General features: G+C 36.9%; 1 protein-coding gene across 3 annotated transcripts in view; it reads right to left on the bottom strand.

Annotated features, from left to right (window-relative positions):
- The window catches only part of BABAM2 (BRISC and BRCA1 A complex member 2), a 177,508-nt gene that overhangs the window by 116,049 nt on the left and 43,608 nt on the right, over positions 1-17,851 (bottom strand). For all 3 annotated transcript variants that reach the window (XM_075749045.1, XM_075749046.1, XM_075749044.1), the window contains exons 5-6: positions 8,904-9,098; positions 3,558-3,632 (exon numbers count right to left, since the gene is read on the bottom strand). In XM_075749045.1, the coding sequence (XP_075605160.1) occupies positions 3,558-3,632; positions 8,904-9,098 (270 nt within the window). The remainder of the gene's footprint in view (positions 1-3,557; positions 3,633-8,903; positions 9,099-17,851) is intronic.

Here is a 17,851-nt window from a genome sequence, read left to right as displayed (position 1 = left end):
ACCAACATTTCTTTCTGAACAGTTCTTTAGCTTGGAAAATAAAGAATGATACTTTTTCTTTCAAATGTGAAGGAATATGCCAAGAAAACTTATGAAAAAGATTTATCTGCTGCAGCCATCACAGGGAGTATTACATTTCCAAATCAATAACAACTGAAAAACTTTTACTATAATTTCAGAATTCAAAGGAAGAGACAGTGTATTCAGCATTGCTCTTTTAATCATTCTTGTTCTTCTTCATACACCTGGCTACTTTCCTTAAAATGCACATACACTTGAACTGAATTTTAAATTTAGTGCAGCGAATACCTTTAAAATAACCTGGTAAATCTGCCTCTCCAGTCCATAACAACCCTACTTACACTATGCGTTCAAATTTTTATTCTTTATAGGGAAAGGAAAACACTCTCCTTGACAGAGTAAGATCTTATGATTCGGGAATGTATTCTCAACAATTCCAATGATTTTCTAACACTACAGACCATGCTCACAGCTTATATCCTCAAACCTGAGTATTACCTTACTATACAAATCTTTACAGTCCCATTTGTAGTGTGATTACCTACTGACATCAATAGAAGTTTCAGAAGAGCATTACAAATCATTGGTGTACTAGGAGTGATTGATGACGAAAAAAAAAGTCTTTCAATATTTCACCAGATTTTAATACAAGTATTACTTATACGTTAAAAAAAAGATAGCAGAGAAAGTATAACACAGGTTTAAATCTTGCAAATCATTACAGAGAAGGTACTGCATGCTATAAAGCTGGCTACAGACTAGAACATAATTCAAAGACATTAAACTCTGAAGTGAAACATTAAGCTGTTAATACATTAACAGCCTTCAATTACTGACTACTCTTACATCTTTCTGGGTAATATAATTATAATTATTTCCACTGCATCAATAGATGCTCTATCATGTACCATAATTCAGGAGGTAGAAATGAAGCCAACATAACTGGCAGACATGATGGAAAATAAACTATTTTATTGCAATAAATCAAAGATCTATTTATGTCAAAAGTCTCATTCAAAAAAAAAAAAAAGGAAAATAAATAAGAAAGATGTGGACAGCTTAAAAAAATATCCAAATTTTTAAAATAGCTTTATGAATTTGGAGTAGTCAGAGCATAATTATTTCTACCACAACTGAGTGGTTCCAATTCTACCTGCCTTTATATTGTTGTCATATGAGATGACATTCATGTAGCTGATAATGTCAGAATACAAGGAGCTAAAGGCAGCAGGGGTAAAAGACCCATGCCTGCTATAGACCACACTCTGTCATAATCCATGCTGGAGCCCAACTCAAGCCATTCTTCTGCCATCAGCAGACATCACTGGAATAAAACAATATTTCTTCTCCTGTGGCTACTCATCCAGACTACACACCACCTTCCTACAACAGTTAACCTGTCAGTTTGCATAGCAGAAGTCTGCATAAGAAAGGTAAGTATTTCATCAGTACAAAAATCTCAAAGCTAAGATATTAAGATTTTAGAAATAAAATAAAGGTAGACTGGGAAACTTTGATTCTGCTACCTTCTGTGCATGCCTCTTCACATCACACAATCTGTATATGCATTCAAAATAAATACATGTTTTCTTTCTGACTAATGAATCATTCAGTACTCAGGGTGAACAACACTCCAGGAAGCAGTCGTGGAGCACTGATGATTTATCCACAGTACACCAACCTTGCTTAGAGAAAGTGGAAAATGGTTAATGAACAGGATAGGGAATTACAGTAAGAAGGAGTATGCTGTCATGCATTAAAACATTACTCTTTAGAAACAAAATTAGAATCTGTTTCTATCACAGGGTTCCTACACGATGACAGTTACTTACGTAAGTCATACACCACCTTCCAACCTTTAAGTCATGTAATTTTCCCAGAGGCTGAGCAGAGGTATGAGACTCTGTAACTGAACTATTGAACATACTGGCTATGCACACGTTCTGAAATTCTTGACCAATTCTGGCAGACGCAGACAACACAGTTCATGTTAGACGTTCTCAGTCTCTCTTTTCCCCACAGGGTCTTTTGGAAGCAAATCACAGCTATTCTACAGTCCAGGTGAACTGTTGCTGCATTCTGCTTCTCAGCACCATAATTCCTGAAAAGGCCTTGGCCAACCCTCTTACATCTGATATTCCCATCAAGTGAGAAGGCAAGGCCCTCATGAGACACCAGCTGGGAGAAGGGCTGCTACTGTGAACATAGGAACAAACTGAAAATATGTGGATGCTTTCGAGAAAGTTAGGAGCGGCCCATTACTCAAACAGGAGACAGCCTACAGAAGGTAAAGAGATCACAGGACACTGATCTCAGACTACAACCAAAATTTTCAGTCAGATTATAGTTGTGCCTGCCTTTATTTTCATGGTTCTTAGCTTGAGACATCTTATTTGCAGAAACACTGAAGATTCACGCTTGCAATTGTGATCTAACAACATTGAAGACAGTTCTAACAGTAAGATGAAGGGGAGGTAATGGGATCTACAGTGACATTTTCATCTCAACACATTAGTTGCTAAACATTAAGCAGCTGTTCTTCTTTCCAAATATTTAAAAGTAAAAAGCTGAGTAAGGAGGCAGATATACAGTTTAAAGGGAAGATGGGTGACTCAAACCTTATCTGCAGTAGAAGTTCTGGCACTTCATTCTGATAGTAATGATAGAGAGACCCCAGATCTCTCACTGTGTTCCCTGAATATAGTAACATGGACCTTAGGACAGGCTTCCACAGTAACTGCTTGGAAGAGCAACTGTCCTCCTGCTCCACTCATTTCAGATTATTCCATGTTGGTAGTTTGTCACAAGTTGTTGGGGGTTTTTTGGATTGGTGGGGTTTTTTTTTGTTTGGGTTCTTTTTTTTTGGGGGGGTGAGGGTGGTGTGGTGTTCTTAGCAAAGAAAGAAACACTTCTTCCCCAATTCACGTCAATACTCTACTGTCCTGCTTTCTAAAGTATCTGGTCAAATTAGTGTTTATGGTACCCCAATGAAACAAAGTACTCATTGAAACCTTCAGTTTGTATCATCAGTACTTGCTTTCACTCCATATTAAGAAATGGTATATTTAGTTTCCTCTTCTGCTTCTACTATCAAGACTACTGGTACAAGTGGACTGTTCATTAAAAAACCCAACACTCACATAGCATGAAATTCCGTAGACTCATATAAAAGAGTTTATCAGGAAATATTTAAATTTATTCCCCAAGATAATACCTTGGATATGGTCAAGAGTTTGTTACTTATCATATTGTCTAAAACTCAGAACATCTGCATTGCATGCCATCTTTTACAACAACCCAAATCCTGCAAGGTCCTTTAGAGTGATAGGTGTATATTTAGTACCTGGAAAAATGGCATGCAAAACAATACTATGTCTAACATCAACTTCCCAAAACATAATCCAATCAGGTTTAGAAATGGTGGACTTTCAAACTCTTGGAGAGCAGGAGGGCACGAAACTCAAAATAGTTACTAAGAACGTTTCAATAATTCAATACTCTCCCCCAAATACTGTCAACTTAGATATTCGTTTTACCTTGAGAAGGTATGTAGGAATATTGCTGAAATCTACAGGCAACTTCAAGAGGAATCGAGCTGAGAATTCTCCAGTCTATGGAAAAAAAGGTAACACTAGTGAGACCTGGTGTCTAAAACAGAACCATAAGTTGAACATTCTGAGGATGAAGTATTAACCATAAAAATCAGTAAGAGCTCACACCAAACAGAGGGGTTGAGATTTAAAATAACATTTCTCAATGGAATTACTGACAAAGAAAAAAAATTTTCACAGATTTCACAGATGTTATATGAGAAAAACACATTATAAACCATAAAACATCATTGCCAGTAAGTCAACAGCAAAAAGTAGTCAGAATACAACAATGTGCATGGCAAAAATCAGACTATACTTTGTTAGGTCCTAAATATAGCTGTATCTTGGCTGTACTCAATTCCGGACAAAGGTCCGGTGAGACCTGCAAATGGTCTGAAAGCAAAGCTAAAAAGCTGACAAATTTATAAGATCGTACAGATAAAATAGAGGCATCTTCACAAACATTGCAGGTATACATCAGACAGTTTGCATTGAGGAAGGTGAGAATGTATCAAAAGTGTCCTCTGAATAAACATAGAGCAAAGAATTGAAGTAGAAGGTTTTGTATAATTTGTTTTCAGAATTATGTGACTCTTAACACCTACACAACCATTTACTGAAAATTTGCCAAGCATCCTCTACACATTGCTCTTTTTTATGCATAAAGTGTATGCAAAGGAAATGGGAAGGATATCCTTTCTGCTTCATGCGCTTCCTTAAAACCAGACGTTGTCCACCTGGTTATGAAGCAATGAAGTTGGCTCTTTTTGAAAAACAAATGCCTGCTTGATTTCCTCCATATTATTTTTTTTGTCATCTATATTTTTTATTTCAAGAAAGTAGCCATACAGCAGCTATATTTGTAATGTTGAATTAGCAGTACAAAAAGCATTAAACATTAGTTTTATGTAGTTAAGTAAAAAAAATTATGATATCTTAAGATAGCAAAACTTTTTTCCAGTTTTAACACTGCCCTATACTCTACTTACTTGATGACAAACAATTTTTTAAGAAAATAGTACTTAATTTTAACAGGCAAGGGGACAAATCAAAGCTGTGTGAATATGCAGCATTCGTTCTCCCAGAGTAACATATATGTACTACTTCACTATTTTCTGAACATAGTTATCTGTACTTAATTTTCATTTTAATATTTTAAATGTTTTGCATAGCCAGACAAAGCAAGAAGAAAAATACTTTAAACAATGTACAATATACAAATTTTAACAAAGTGTGCATGCATCTATGGTGAATGTGGATATTGCAATTTTCATTAAAAGTGTGAATGTAAATCCTATCCTTCATTTAAACAGGATCATATTTGTTGTGCATACAGCTATACCTTGTGCTAAGCAAAAGCCTGTAATGCGTCTGAAATAATGGAAGCAACCTTTCTATAAAATACAGCAGTGACCCATGGAAGAGATGTAAAGAATCTTGACAGTGAACAGGTTGTCTGGGACCATGTCCAGACAGCGTCGAAATATCTCGGTAATATCTAAGGATGGAGATTCCACAGTCTCTCTGGGCAACCCGTGCCAGTGCTCAGACCCCTCATTACTGAAGGGCTTATAACCCAATGCAGGTGTCAGAAGGGTAACTTTTGGGCCACTGCTTTACTACGTTTAGTAAGTGTTATCACAAGAACTCCACGTAGCTATAGGGATAGCTTGCCAAAGGCTGCAGCTCTTCAAGAGGAAAGCATTCAAAGTCACCTGTACTGATCCTGAAAATTTGCCATATGCCTTTGCAAAACTTTTGCCTCTCCCCTCGATTAGCTGTGCTAATCTATGAATTGCTCTGAGCTCAGCGTAATAGAAAACATGAAGGTTGTCACTGGCCATATACCACCAGACCACAAGCTTCTGTAATGATGGACCACATCAATTGCTATGCATATTGATTCAGAAAGGAATTGGCTGAATAAAATACTGAAGGAAACCGGTTTGTTGATGCACAAGCCCCTCAGATAGTACCGCAGGTCAAAGCCAATGGAAACTGGCTTTCCAAAATGAATGGTAAGCTGCTAAACAGGGCAGCTGAGGAATATAAGCGATTGTTTGCTAAGCACATTATCTTCTGTGGTACTGACATGAAATAAAACTGAAAAGAAAAAAAATTCTACAGAAATTAATTCCTTCAATTATTTTATGCCTAAATTAAGCAAAGGTTTCACCCCATGCAACTAAGCACATATAGACAAAGATGCTGTATTCAGCAGATGTACAATAAACAACCCTAATATCAGTGCCAATTTGTTTCTTGGTATATGTATGAGGCATGAACTAAGATAACTCATTCTACCTTCCAGTCACTAAACAAGAAAAAACAAGATCTTGAATCTTGTTTTTTCCAAAATCTTTCCATTAGTATCTTGCCAGGTATATAATTTGCCAGAAGGGTTTGTATGATGTTAGGCTGTAATCCACCCGACTGCCAGCTAGCTCAGAATTGCCCTTAAAATTTGTCCCTGGTAGTCACGCAATGGAGGCAAAGCAATTGCATACGGAAACACTACACACAAAAGGTGAGCATATATTAAATTGAAGCCAGGCTCTGAAACCTTTCCTGATGATGCTACTCGTGAGGACAGACGCCAGCTTTCTGATGCTGTGTTACTTACGCATGCAGAAAAATCACTGACTTCTTGTGCATGCATAACACAAAGACTGCTCTGATGACAGTCAGGTCACTCACTTTTTATTCAGAAATGGGTATTATAGACAGTGCTTCTTATCCGGACTTAACTTCCAAAAAGATACCATACAACATTTGCCATAAAATCCAGAAAATTATTTCTGGTAAAATACCAAGTCTGATGAACTGGGATGGTCACTGAACAGACGAATGGCCTCTGATCAAAACATCAGCTGCTCCAAAATGTGGAAGTAAGCAAGCACCTGCAGTCTAGATCTTTTATGTCATTCAATCAAAAATCTTTTGTAATGTATTACTTCCAGAAGTGTCCTGGACAGGCAGGGAGCAGTCCCTGTCCATGGTGCTTGCCTGCCCAACCCCAACCAGCTGGTCACAGGCATTGGGTCAGGTCAGCTGAATTTCTGACCACAGTACTGAGAGATTAGATTGTTAATGGGCACCTGTATCAGCTGGTACTCTACTAACATTAAGCTAATAGGCTAGATAACAGTTTGTTTGTTTGTCATAGATCTTGGAGATCACTTTAGGAAATTGGAGATACTGGAACAAAGGTACAAAAGCAAATTTATGTTCCATTTTGGGACACAGCACTGAATTCAGGCTTCCTCTTCGAACTTTTTTTTAACTCATGCACTTAAGATGATTGCTTTCATAATACCGTGCAAGGTTCATTCATAGATCATTATTTCAGAAGTTTTCTGAGCTACTATCAATTCCTGACAGACAGCAACAACGTGAATTTCAATGATCTCTAGGCAGAGGAGATAACATGCAGTTTACATCTTGCTTTTCAGATAAACACTGCTATTGTGCTGACCAAGACTAACAAGACAGTTTTAAAGGACAGGAAGGAGAACAACACAAGTTAGTTTCATAGTTTTGACTTTTAGGACACTCATAAACCAGCCTCTGTCATGCAGATACTAGGTGCATAGAATCTCCAAACAAGGTTCTCGGTCTTCTTGACAGAGAATGTAAACTTTGAAAACAAAGCACAGGCTACAGAAACCTCAAATAGCTCTGCAATGATTAAAAGGATTTGCCTCAAAATGTATTTAGGATTTATTTTATTGGAATATTTTTAACTAAGACAGCATTTCAAATGTAAAGAAGTTCTTTATTCAGTCACCAAAGACTGAGGAGAGATTCAAAAGGCTTGAATAGATAAGACTTTCCCACAAAAAAAGGAAAAAAAATAATCGTAGTTTTCTACAATCTTGAATTTTGGCAGCTGCCAAAAATTATGATAAAAACCTCAGTACAGTTCAGAAAGCTTTCTGCATTTCAATAAGCCAGTCTGATGATATTTACAGATGTGGCAAGTTGTTTGTGATGCAAGCTATAGAGAATACCATTTAAGAACAAATTAATTGCAATGAAATATTCTGATCTATAAACATAAAAAAAGAGATCTTAAATTCTCAGATAAAGAAAATTTTACTTGGCTTAAAATAACCTAGATGGCTTGTCTAAGAAAAGAAAAACAGATATATAGAATATACAAGTACTCTGAGTTGTAAACATCCTTGCATCACATGGAACTTCAGGATGATTAGAGTGACATAAAGTGGAATTCTAGGCCTTGATAACAGGAATGTTGAATTTTCATCCATTTTTAGACTGCATCTATTTCAGAAGATCCTTCTGAAGGCCAGTATATCTGAAGAGCATACTATTGCTGAAAGCAACAGGGGGACACGTTCAGTATAAACACAATTAGATATTTCTTGATATATCTTACTCCAAACTTCCCATGATAAATGTATCACCAGTGGAAAAAACTGATTTTTGCAAAGCTTACTCTGTGGCAGAGATCAGTAAAAAAAATAAAAAATTCAAATCACACACTAACCAAAACGTCTACATTGCCAATAGCCTCATTTTAGGAGGCAGAGATGGTGTACATAGAGTGTTTCTACACAGCATGGCACATTTCCCAGGCAAAGGATATAACTTCAGGAAACAGATAAGCCAGTTTAATATCTGATTGTCATATGAAGACATGGCCCTACAAAATCAGTGCTCTAGCCCATTGCATCACCTCCTATCCTTCTGCAGAAAATTAGTTGGGTTTTTTGTTTTTTGGTTGGGTTTTGTTTTTTTCTTTTTTTTACTCTCCAGTTTGGGTTCCTAAAACAACTCATCTCAGTTTACACAAGTGCCAGAGAGATATAGGCAGCTACAGCTACCAATTAAACTCAATCATAATGTGGAACCACACCCTAATACATCCTACCCCCAAGCAGGCTGATTTGCCTGGGCAGGGTGTCATACCAGTACTGTTATTCTGCCTCTCAAATCTTCAGAGCTAACTCAACCTTCCACAAAATATTGTGCCGTGCCCTTAAAATACTTCACAGGCTTTTCATCTAGAAATCAGATGAACCAACATCAGGTTGAAAAAACAGTTACTCATCTGGAAATCTGGTTCAACCCAGGTAGTAGAATGACAGCAATGTGCAAAATAGGGAGTACAAAAAGTGAGTTGGAGTCAAATAGAAGTTTTCTCCATTGGAAACATAAAGCATGGAGATCCACAGAAACAACTCAAGTTTTCCAAGGCAAGAGCTATAATTATTAAAATGGAAGGATCACTAAAACCTTTTAGCAGAAATATTCTTAATAGCTTACCCAGTTGTTTTTTTTGCCAGCATAGATTTCCATGTTTTCTCCATACTGGGGCTCTTCGAGTAAAGTCTGATATTCAAACATGAGCCGAGAACTCTCACGTAATCGGCTGCACTGAAATTGGTGATACTGCTGCACAAGCTCTTTCACAACAAGCAGGAGGCATTCCGGGTTTGCAGGATTCCAAGAAGCTAAATTCTGTTGAATTAGAAAAGAACAGAGACCAAAATTGTTTACAGCAATAAGATGACAAGTATTCCTCCTTCCAAACTGATACGAAAGGCACATATGCATGTGGAAGCTTTGTGACAAAGCTAAACCATAAAATTAAATGCAAAGGTTGTATCGTGCTTTGGAATAAACCCAGGTCAAACAGCAAAAGCAAGCCTTAATGTCAAATAAAAGTCCTTCTAGGGACGTACCAGAAAACTAACACTATTAGGCACAGATAGGCCCACATTACCACTCCATTCTTCCCTGAATCCATCCGAGAACTTGAAAAGTTTGAATTAAAAAAACTGAAACTGATATGAAACATACAGGGATCAAACAAATACAACCCTTCACAGTATCTGACTCAAAAAGAAGTCAGTAAAGTGAACCTGCCAAATTGACACCAATGACAGAAACTGTTCTGCTTCTTTATTCAAATAGTGGATATAGTACTGACAGTGAGAGAGCAAATGGGTTCTCTTCTGGTGTCTCAACTTCGTGCTTTCCTTCGCCTTGACTGTTTCTTCAGCGGGTCCATCTTGGATGGTGCGTCCAGACGGCTGGCATTGGCTCTGTCGGACATGGGGGAAGCTTCTAGCAGCTTCTCACAGAAGTCACCCCTGTAGCTCCCCGCCACACACCCCCCACTACCAAAACCTTGGCAAACTGAAAACAATCAAGAAACACAGTTAACAGAAACTAAGAAGTTAATACAATGATGGTAACTGTGTCAGTAGCACAGCAGCAATGTCATCTCTCAGTTTAACTATTCTAACATTGGCTTAGACCAGTCTTCCATGCACTGTAAGTTTTATTCAGGAAGGTTTTCTGCATTGCACACCATACCTAACATAATCAATGTTGCATGCCTGCATCTGGTTGACCTAGAACAGATCTGTGTTAAGGGCAGATGAGAAGTCACCCTGTACTCCATGCTGGTAAGACGTGAGACAGTTCTGATGCAAAAGCCCATATGCTTTCTACTTAGGTCCTCAACAGGTCTTCATGATACAACCTCAGGGCATTTTAACATAGTCATGAGGCTTTTGGTCAGCTTTAAGTATAAGTGAAGTTATTCTGTATATCACATAGACATATGACAACAAACTAGCTGCAATGGGATTTTAAACTGCATGGGTTGTACAGTTAACATTAAGATCCTTAGAACTGGTAAAGATGTCTGTATTTTACAACTAAGTGCAGATATAATATAGTAGCTTCAGATAAAATTACTTATCAGTATCTGAACTCAAAGTAGTAACAGATGGCATGGTTACTTTTGTCCTGGAAGTTGAAGACATTTCATAAACAAATTATATGCATAATTTACATTCTTCAGCAAGGACAAAAAAAGCATTAGCCCTTTTTTACCTCTTCAGTGGAAAAATTGCTTTGGTATGCATCATTTTCTACAATGAAAGGACAGAAAATATTTCTGTACTTCGAAGTAGCTATCTTAAGACTGCCTTGTATTCAAACACAAAAAAAAATTACGTTTCTTAACCCAGGTTTAGTAAATGAAGTTGGATAAAAACCACATCCCCTGAAATATACAAGCTATTCATATTTTGTGTAAAACCAAAACTAATAAATACAAGTGAACAGGTTGCACAGGGAGGTTTTCAAGTCTCCATCCTTGGAGATACTCAAAACCTGACTGGACAAGGTCCTAGACAGCCTGCTCCATCTGACCCTGCCTGGGCAGGGGACTGGACTAGATGATCTCTAAAGGCTCTTTACAACCTCAGCTATTTTTTGATTCTATGTAGAGCTTCAGAAAAAGCTCAAGCTGAAACAGAGTATCTTATCAAGGTAAGACTCCATAGTTCTGACCTGAAAAGAAATTGAAGAGTTATGTACTAATTTTATCTTCTGATACTCTGGAAACACAGATAGAAAGCTTAATCAGTTAGTCACCAAGCACCATACCTTCAGGTCTACAATGAAATCTACTTGTAGCCTAAACTCTATATAGCTATTTCCCTTAAAAAGGCTTATCATTTTTATTATCTTTAATGACTGTAGTTCATGATATATCGCTTTGGAATGGTTTTATACAGACTTCAGTATATGTGTATGATGGCTTAATACTTCAAGCATTTCTCTTTCCATAACTTTGTATTTGTTTCCTTCTGAAGTCATATATATTAAGATGTTATCAAAATGAGTTTCTTATTTTCAGAATGATCACTTAAAAGATACAAGTCTAATTTGTCGGTGAAGATGACATGAAACATGTATTGCTTCCCTGAAAATCGTTTTGAGAAAAAAAAAAAATATTTACTAAGGTAATTTTATCTCATCTCTTACCATGTTGTTTTTCCTGAAGTCCCCAGTCCAGGAGGGGATGAATTTTAAGATAATCTCAGCTACATTCTACCCATCCCCTGCACCCCTTCTCATTTAAGTTAGTAGCTACCAGAGAGGCAAAGAAATCTGTGTGTGCACTACCTACATACAGAAAAACAAACAAAGAAAAGAAATACAATTTAGAAATACAATTCTTTTTCTATCTCATAAACGTGGGGTTTAGACCACTGTCATGACTTTCAGCAAAATGACTCATGATTTTTGAATGACTATGGCTGGCAGTGCTGCATTAACTGTCTAAGCATCACTCATTCGTGTGATTGATTGGGATAAAAAACCCATACATTTCTGTCACACATGAAAAAGAAAATGGTTGGGGGGAAATAGAGTTTTGGAAGATGGTGCTCTCATTCTTCAGAAACACAGACTTTGTTCTTGTTTTGATAAGAAAAACTTTTAGTGTGTGGATGGAACACTAAGAGGAACACTTAGAGGAACACTTACCTCTAGAGTACAGATTTGAAAAATACTCAATGTTTACATAATTTACAGATTTACACAAGACTGACAGGCTCAGCTTAAGAAACACAACAGGACATAACTGCTGATCATGATTTGCTTTGCTTTACATGGATGACTGAACAGTTACAGGATTAAACTGCACCCCTATTCCTCTGCTCACTATGATTCTGGTAGAAGGGCTGCCCAGGATGGCTAAGGTACTATCTTTGAACCTCTGCCTTCAGAAGTGTCGCAGACTCCACATTTGACCATGGCTTGAAGTAAAAGTACTCTGGCTTTTTCCTCCTCAACATTAAGAGCCTATCTTAAAAGGTAAACTATATTCCAGAGTAACTGATGAATGAGTGAGATACTAACATGGTTCACCTAAGTTCCTCAAATACATACTACAGAGTGACTGAAAGCCTTGTTCTACCCTGTCTGCCACCTACAGCTAGTAAAAATTTATTCCCAACTTTTATTGCCACTTAAGCTTATTTGATTCTACAAAATACTAGAGAAAATTTGTCAGGTAGACAGCGTCTTCTAGGAAACACATTTTGTATCATGCAGTCTGAAACCAGACTGTGTATAACCTTAAATTTCCTGTTCCCAAGCTGCTGCTCAAATAAAGCATTTCCAGAAAGCCAGAGGATGTAATATGCCAGTATGTATTGATATCAGCCAGACAAGTGGGAATAACCTTTCCTCCTAATGACATTGGTATAACACAATAGAAATGTTCTGTCAAAGGAAATGACCAACAATATTTTAATAACTGACCTAAATGCAACTGAACCTTTTGTTTTTTAAATAACATTATACTACAGAACAAAAAAAAGAGCAAGAGGAAATCCATTGTCATTTGTCCAGCATGGAGCTAGAGTATTGCTCTCTTCAAAGAATTCAAGAACACTGCATCAAAAGAGTGTTTATGCTGTATTGCCTTAAAGCAACAGGTATTAAAATGAATGATTTGCGTGTAGGATCCTTATTAAATACCTTTCATTCAGTAACTAAAGATTCAAACCAAGTATGAACTGGTTATAAAAACAAATCACCTGGAGAAAAATTCAACTACCCACCTGGAACATACATCAATGACAATGATGAGAGTAAATATACTCTCATCTCACTGATGATAGTAAATATACAACGATTACCCAAATCTTCTGTAACACAAGTTCTGATTTAAATACACATTAATTTTTAACTTTAGAATTAGATTATTGTAGTGCTTGTTATTTGGCAATTGGCCACTACATTTCTAGCCATTTTGTTAACTTTGCAGAAGTGCTGTTCTTTTCAGAAGATCTAAATTTATAAACACAAACACTTTTGAATACAATGACATACTTATGTACAAAATTTCTTTTTAATATCTTTAAGTGTTGCTTATTTGCCCTAAGCACTAGGTTCGTTCATCTGAAAATACTTTTAAATGCTTTTATTGTGATCCAATTTCAACAGCATGTCAAAATACATGCTACATTGTTCTGTTTCAAATGGTACTTTAATCTTCCTTCTATTTTTTAAATCAAAGACAAAGTAAACAACTACCTGTAACATACATTGTTGAAACTGAACTAAAGCAGAATCTGATGTTTATCAAACTGATGCCTTGTAGAATGTCTTAGTTGCTACAATTTCAGCATTATGATGATTCTTCTGAGAACACGCAAGGATTTGTCACTTCAGTCAATGAAAGTAGTATCCCCGCAACAGTAAATTGATCTCCTTTAGAGATAAAGGATCTTGTAAATAAAATTTTATTTAGCAATGCAGTATTGTATACACTATTAGGCTTTGGAAGTTGTTTTAGTAAGTAAAATCTTAAGCTAAAGGCTTTGGAGCAAAAAGAAGGAGTAGCAGCCTGTGCGCTTTACTTTCTGATTGTTTGTCTGAAGGCTGTATTCCAAGCCTAGCCAATACAGTTTTTTAAGAAATAGTATTTTGAAATATTTAAAACAATAGAAGAACAGAGCAAGCTTCCAGTGTTTCTGTGTTCCATGACTCCAAGTTTTGCCACAAAACTCAGATCTTGCATAAGAATTATGGTCTGAATGCAACTTCAAAATAATGAAGTTTAGTTACTACATCTTCAGGAAAACCCTGGAAATATGAAAACATACGTAACCTCGTTTTCTACAGCCAGACGGCTGAAGCCTAGCAGGTGTGAAAAACTCAATTAAAGGAATAACCAGCAAATATATATACAGCAAAAGACTTGCTGCTTTCTGTAGCTTCTATCAAAATCTTCTTTTGCTCCGCTTACCAGGACTTTCAATTTTGTCTCTGACAAAATTTATACGTTCACATCATTTTACCAAAATCCCATGCATGCTGAAAAGAGAGTTATTTTATCTGAAATTGCTATAAAATTGCAATTTAAATTAATTTTATATAAAAAATGAGCACACTGACTGGGGTACTGACAGACTAAGTTACATATTCCACTCAATAAATCTTTTCTAATTTGAAATGAGATTTCTGCAGACTTTCCACAGAGTTAATCAAATCTTATAGAACAATCACTAATGCATTTAAAATAAAGAAATCCAGACTTGGATCCAATTCCTTGTCTTATTTGCCAACAGCTATCTTTAAGTGAACTCTGCAGTGCGAACTCCGCAGTGCAAACTCTCCAAGGTACTCAAAAGTTAGCCAGCTAGACTGAAAGTGGCCCACTGTACAACAATATACAAATATGAATGAACTCAAACTGTGCATCTGCAACTAGTTTGGCATTCACATTCATCTCACAGGAAGGCTTACAGGCACATCTTACACTGGTTACAACCATTTGTAATGCTATTTTTTCAGCGTATCATGGAAGAACTTACCTGTCATTTCTGAGCACACAGATGGAGGCTCAATTAGACAATTTTCTTCTGTCTAGACACTGCTCGCATGTCTCTCCATAATCTCCACTAGACTAGGAGCAACTCCACACTTCAGATCTTAATTTCAACCTATTAATTGGCTTTTGGCTTGGCCGTACTGCACCTTGTGTAACTTTCATTTTCTAAAAAAGGTAAATTGTTATCTCACTTAAGCAATTTATTTTAGTAGCATCAGAAGATGACTACATATTTTCTTGTGGATACAAAAGTCTGGTAATGTTATCTGTGATGACTGGCTAATCGCCATTTTGCCAATTAGGGACTGAATTCAAAATGGTCTGCAGGAAAAGTAATGGATTGAGAACTTCCATATGATAAAAAACAGACTCCAGAAGTATCGTTGCCCACACAGATGTAGCTACTGTCATACAGAAGATGGCTAATAATTATTTACCTATCTGTGAGTAATTCAGCATAAGGAAGTTGAATATTCTTCTGCAGAAGCTTCCCCGGCAATTGTTAACTATTTTCTCAAAGACCTTTTCCTGAAACTTAGACCAATAATGAAAAAAGTTATCTAAAACTTAGAATAATTAAGCAATAATATGTACGTCCACTAACTTTGCCCTCCACCTCATGCTGTATGGCAATATAGATAGAAAAATAATATTCAGTTATTATACAGAGATTAGTAGACCACAGGCATCCATTAAACTGTGTCTACATTGGAGATATCCAAAGGGACTCAGGAGATCTCTTCTGCAGATCTGCCAGATATTAACTTAAAGAAGCTCAATGAAGAGCATAATTTTCACTAAGAAGTATAACCCCACAGATTTTGTTGGGGTGCAAATTCAATCTTTAAATTCCCTGGCTCTTGATCCTGTCTCCTGACAGGAGTTGGCTGCAGAGTAAGTGAGCAGTTTGATAAGGAAAGGTTTTTGGACCATCAGATACGACCAAAGTGTTAAGAAAATGAATTCACTTAAAGTGTGTACCAAGAGGCAGAGTAAAGATATTATAAGGCCAACCCACAGAGTGCAACTTAAGCCATTTCAACAGTAACTCATTTAAATGAATAGCAATGACACCAACTGGATTTCAAGAGACAAAGAAAATTTGCAGCCAGGCAGTATCAGTTTTAATGAGATCTTCTTAGAGGTGAGGCAAGTGAAAAACCCCCACAAAGCAGCTTCTCAGCCCTCCTAGCAAAGACATGCAGAATTTAGCTTTCCAAAGTAGCCATGCCACTCAACTTTTGGCAAAGAAATCACATTTAAGTTTTGTTCTGGAACATTTTGTGCTTTGCAGTCTTTCCTTTATCCTTCCAAAAAAACTAATCAAGAACCTATGCAAACTACTCAGTGTCCATGATTGCCTATTCCCCCTTTTTCTTCAGAACATAATGCACCTCCTGTTCCATAAGCAGCTAATTCAGAGCCTCCCTCACAGGTTATTGCTTATTTCATAACTCCAGGCAATGTCTGCAGCAAACTATAATTCTACGCTATCAGAAAGAAAATACGGTAACAATTTCTAATTGATCTGAAGTTGTTTTTCTTTGAAATATGTTTAAATATCCAGGTTGCCAGAATATCTTCCAGGAATGTGATTTTAAAGAAGACAGATTGTAACTGTTTTTCCTGGCTATACTACAGGAAACAACAGCAAGATCTTATTTTAAGTTAGTGTACTTTTATATTTCTAAGCAAGAAATTAACTTTCACGAGAAAATGTCAGTAAACAAAACCTCCCAAGCCCGTAACAGTGTTAATGCATTACTATAGCATCTTTCATCCAGAATTATCATAAAGAATAATGTAAGTACAGATTTGCATTTTGTTTATATCTCTGCACACCACATGCACAAAACTTGCATCCTACAGTGGCTTAAAATCAGTACCAATCTAAGTTTTTACCTGAAATGAGAAAGATCACACTGTGATATCAGCACTTATGCTCCATAAAAATACAGAGGAGATATGGGTCCAGTGGTTACAGCATTTGTCTAGAAACTGGGAGATCTGGCTTCAGTCCCTGCTTTGCTATAGTCTTCATGGGCCACCACGGGGAAATTGCTCACAGAAAAAGGCACAGGATAATTATCTGCCATATGCTCACATCTTTCTATCAACAGATATTTTTCACAGTATTTGCAGGGCTGGAGTGATATAACAACTTCGAAGGCTTCAGTTTCTTAGCAGCCAGCACTTAAACATCCTACAGGCTGCAGTTTCAAATCAATCACTGTAAACCTACATGCCATCTACTTGTCATCTTATTTTCACAGGTTCTTCATACTCCCCTCCCCCAAAGCACCACTGGAACAACTTCCTGGAGTTATCTGCTTGAAATGATCATTTTTGGGCACAAGCAAACATGAAAACTTAACATTTCACAAAAACAGTTCAACTCGGGAGCAGTTTTGTCATGCAAATGCAACCAGAGAACTTACAGATCTTGTGTGCTCTACTAGCTATTGTGTGTAACAGAGGAAAAGTTTGCATAAAGCAAAGCTTGGGATAGTCAGTATTTTTTTTTATTTTTTAGTGACAAGCTGTGAAAACTGGATGCAGAAATTACAATAACTTATAAATGCTCAGCTGAAATCTCAAATACCTGAAGGCCTTGAATTAGCATGAAAATACAGAACAGGAAACAATGTGCTAAGACATAAATTTTGCTTTCAGAAAACCACCTTACATTTTGTATAAAATTATTTTCCCTCTTTTCGTCCACTGGCCATACAGTGTGATTCTTGATTAATGATCCCATACCCAAGGCGACTCCAAAATAAACCCCAGCAAATCTGGCACGTGGAGAACACTTTTCTGCATTCACCTAAAATATGTGCACTGCTGCCTTTTAGGTACCATTCACCTCAAAAAGGAGCAAACTCAACTTCCAAAGGTTACTACAAATTACTCCTATGCCCTGCTGTAGGAGCAGTTAAGAGATGGCTCATCTTTGTACATTAAGGGTGGTCTGGAGATGCAGAAACTGTGAAGCTGAGCCCAGAAAAGCATTTTGAAGTTGTGCACTCTTTCTGAAAAAGTCTGCCTGTTTCTCCCACAGAGCCCTTTT

This window comes from Balearica regulorum, chromosome 3, assembly GCF_011004875.1.
Source record: "Balearica regulorum gibbericeps isolate bBalReg1 chromosome 3, bBalReg1.pri, whole genome shotgun sequence".
Classification (NCBI taxonomy): domain Eukaryota; kingdom Metazoa; phylum Chordata; class Aves; order Gruiformes; family Gruidae; genus Balearica; species Balearica regulorum.
The sequence above is the reverse complement of the archived record's forward strand: the minus strand, read 5'-3'. Positions and strand labels throughout refer to the sequence as shown.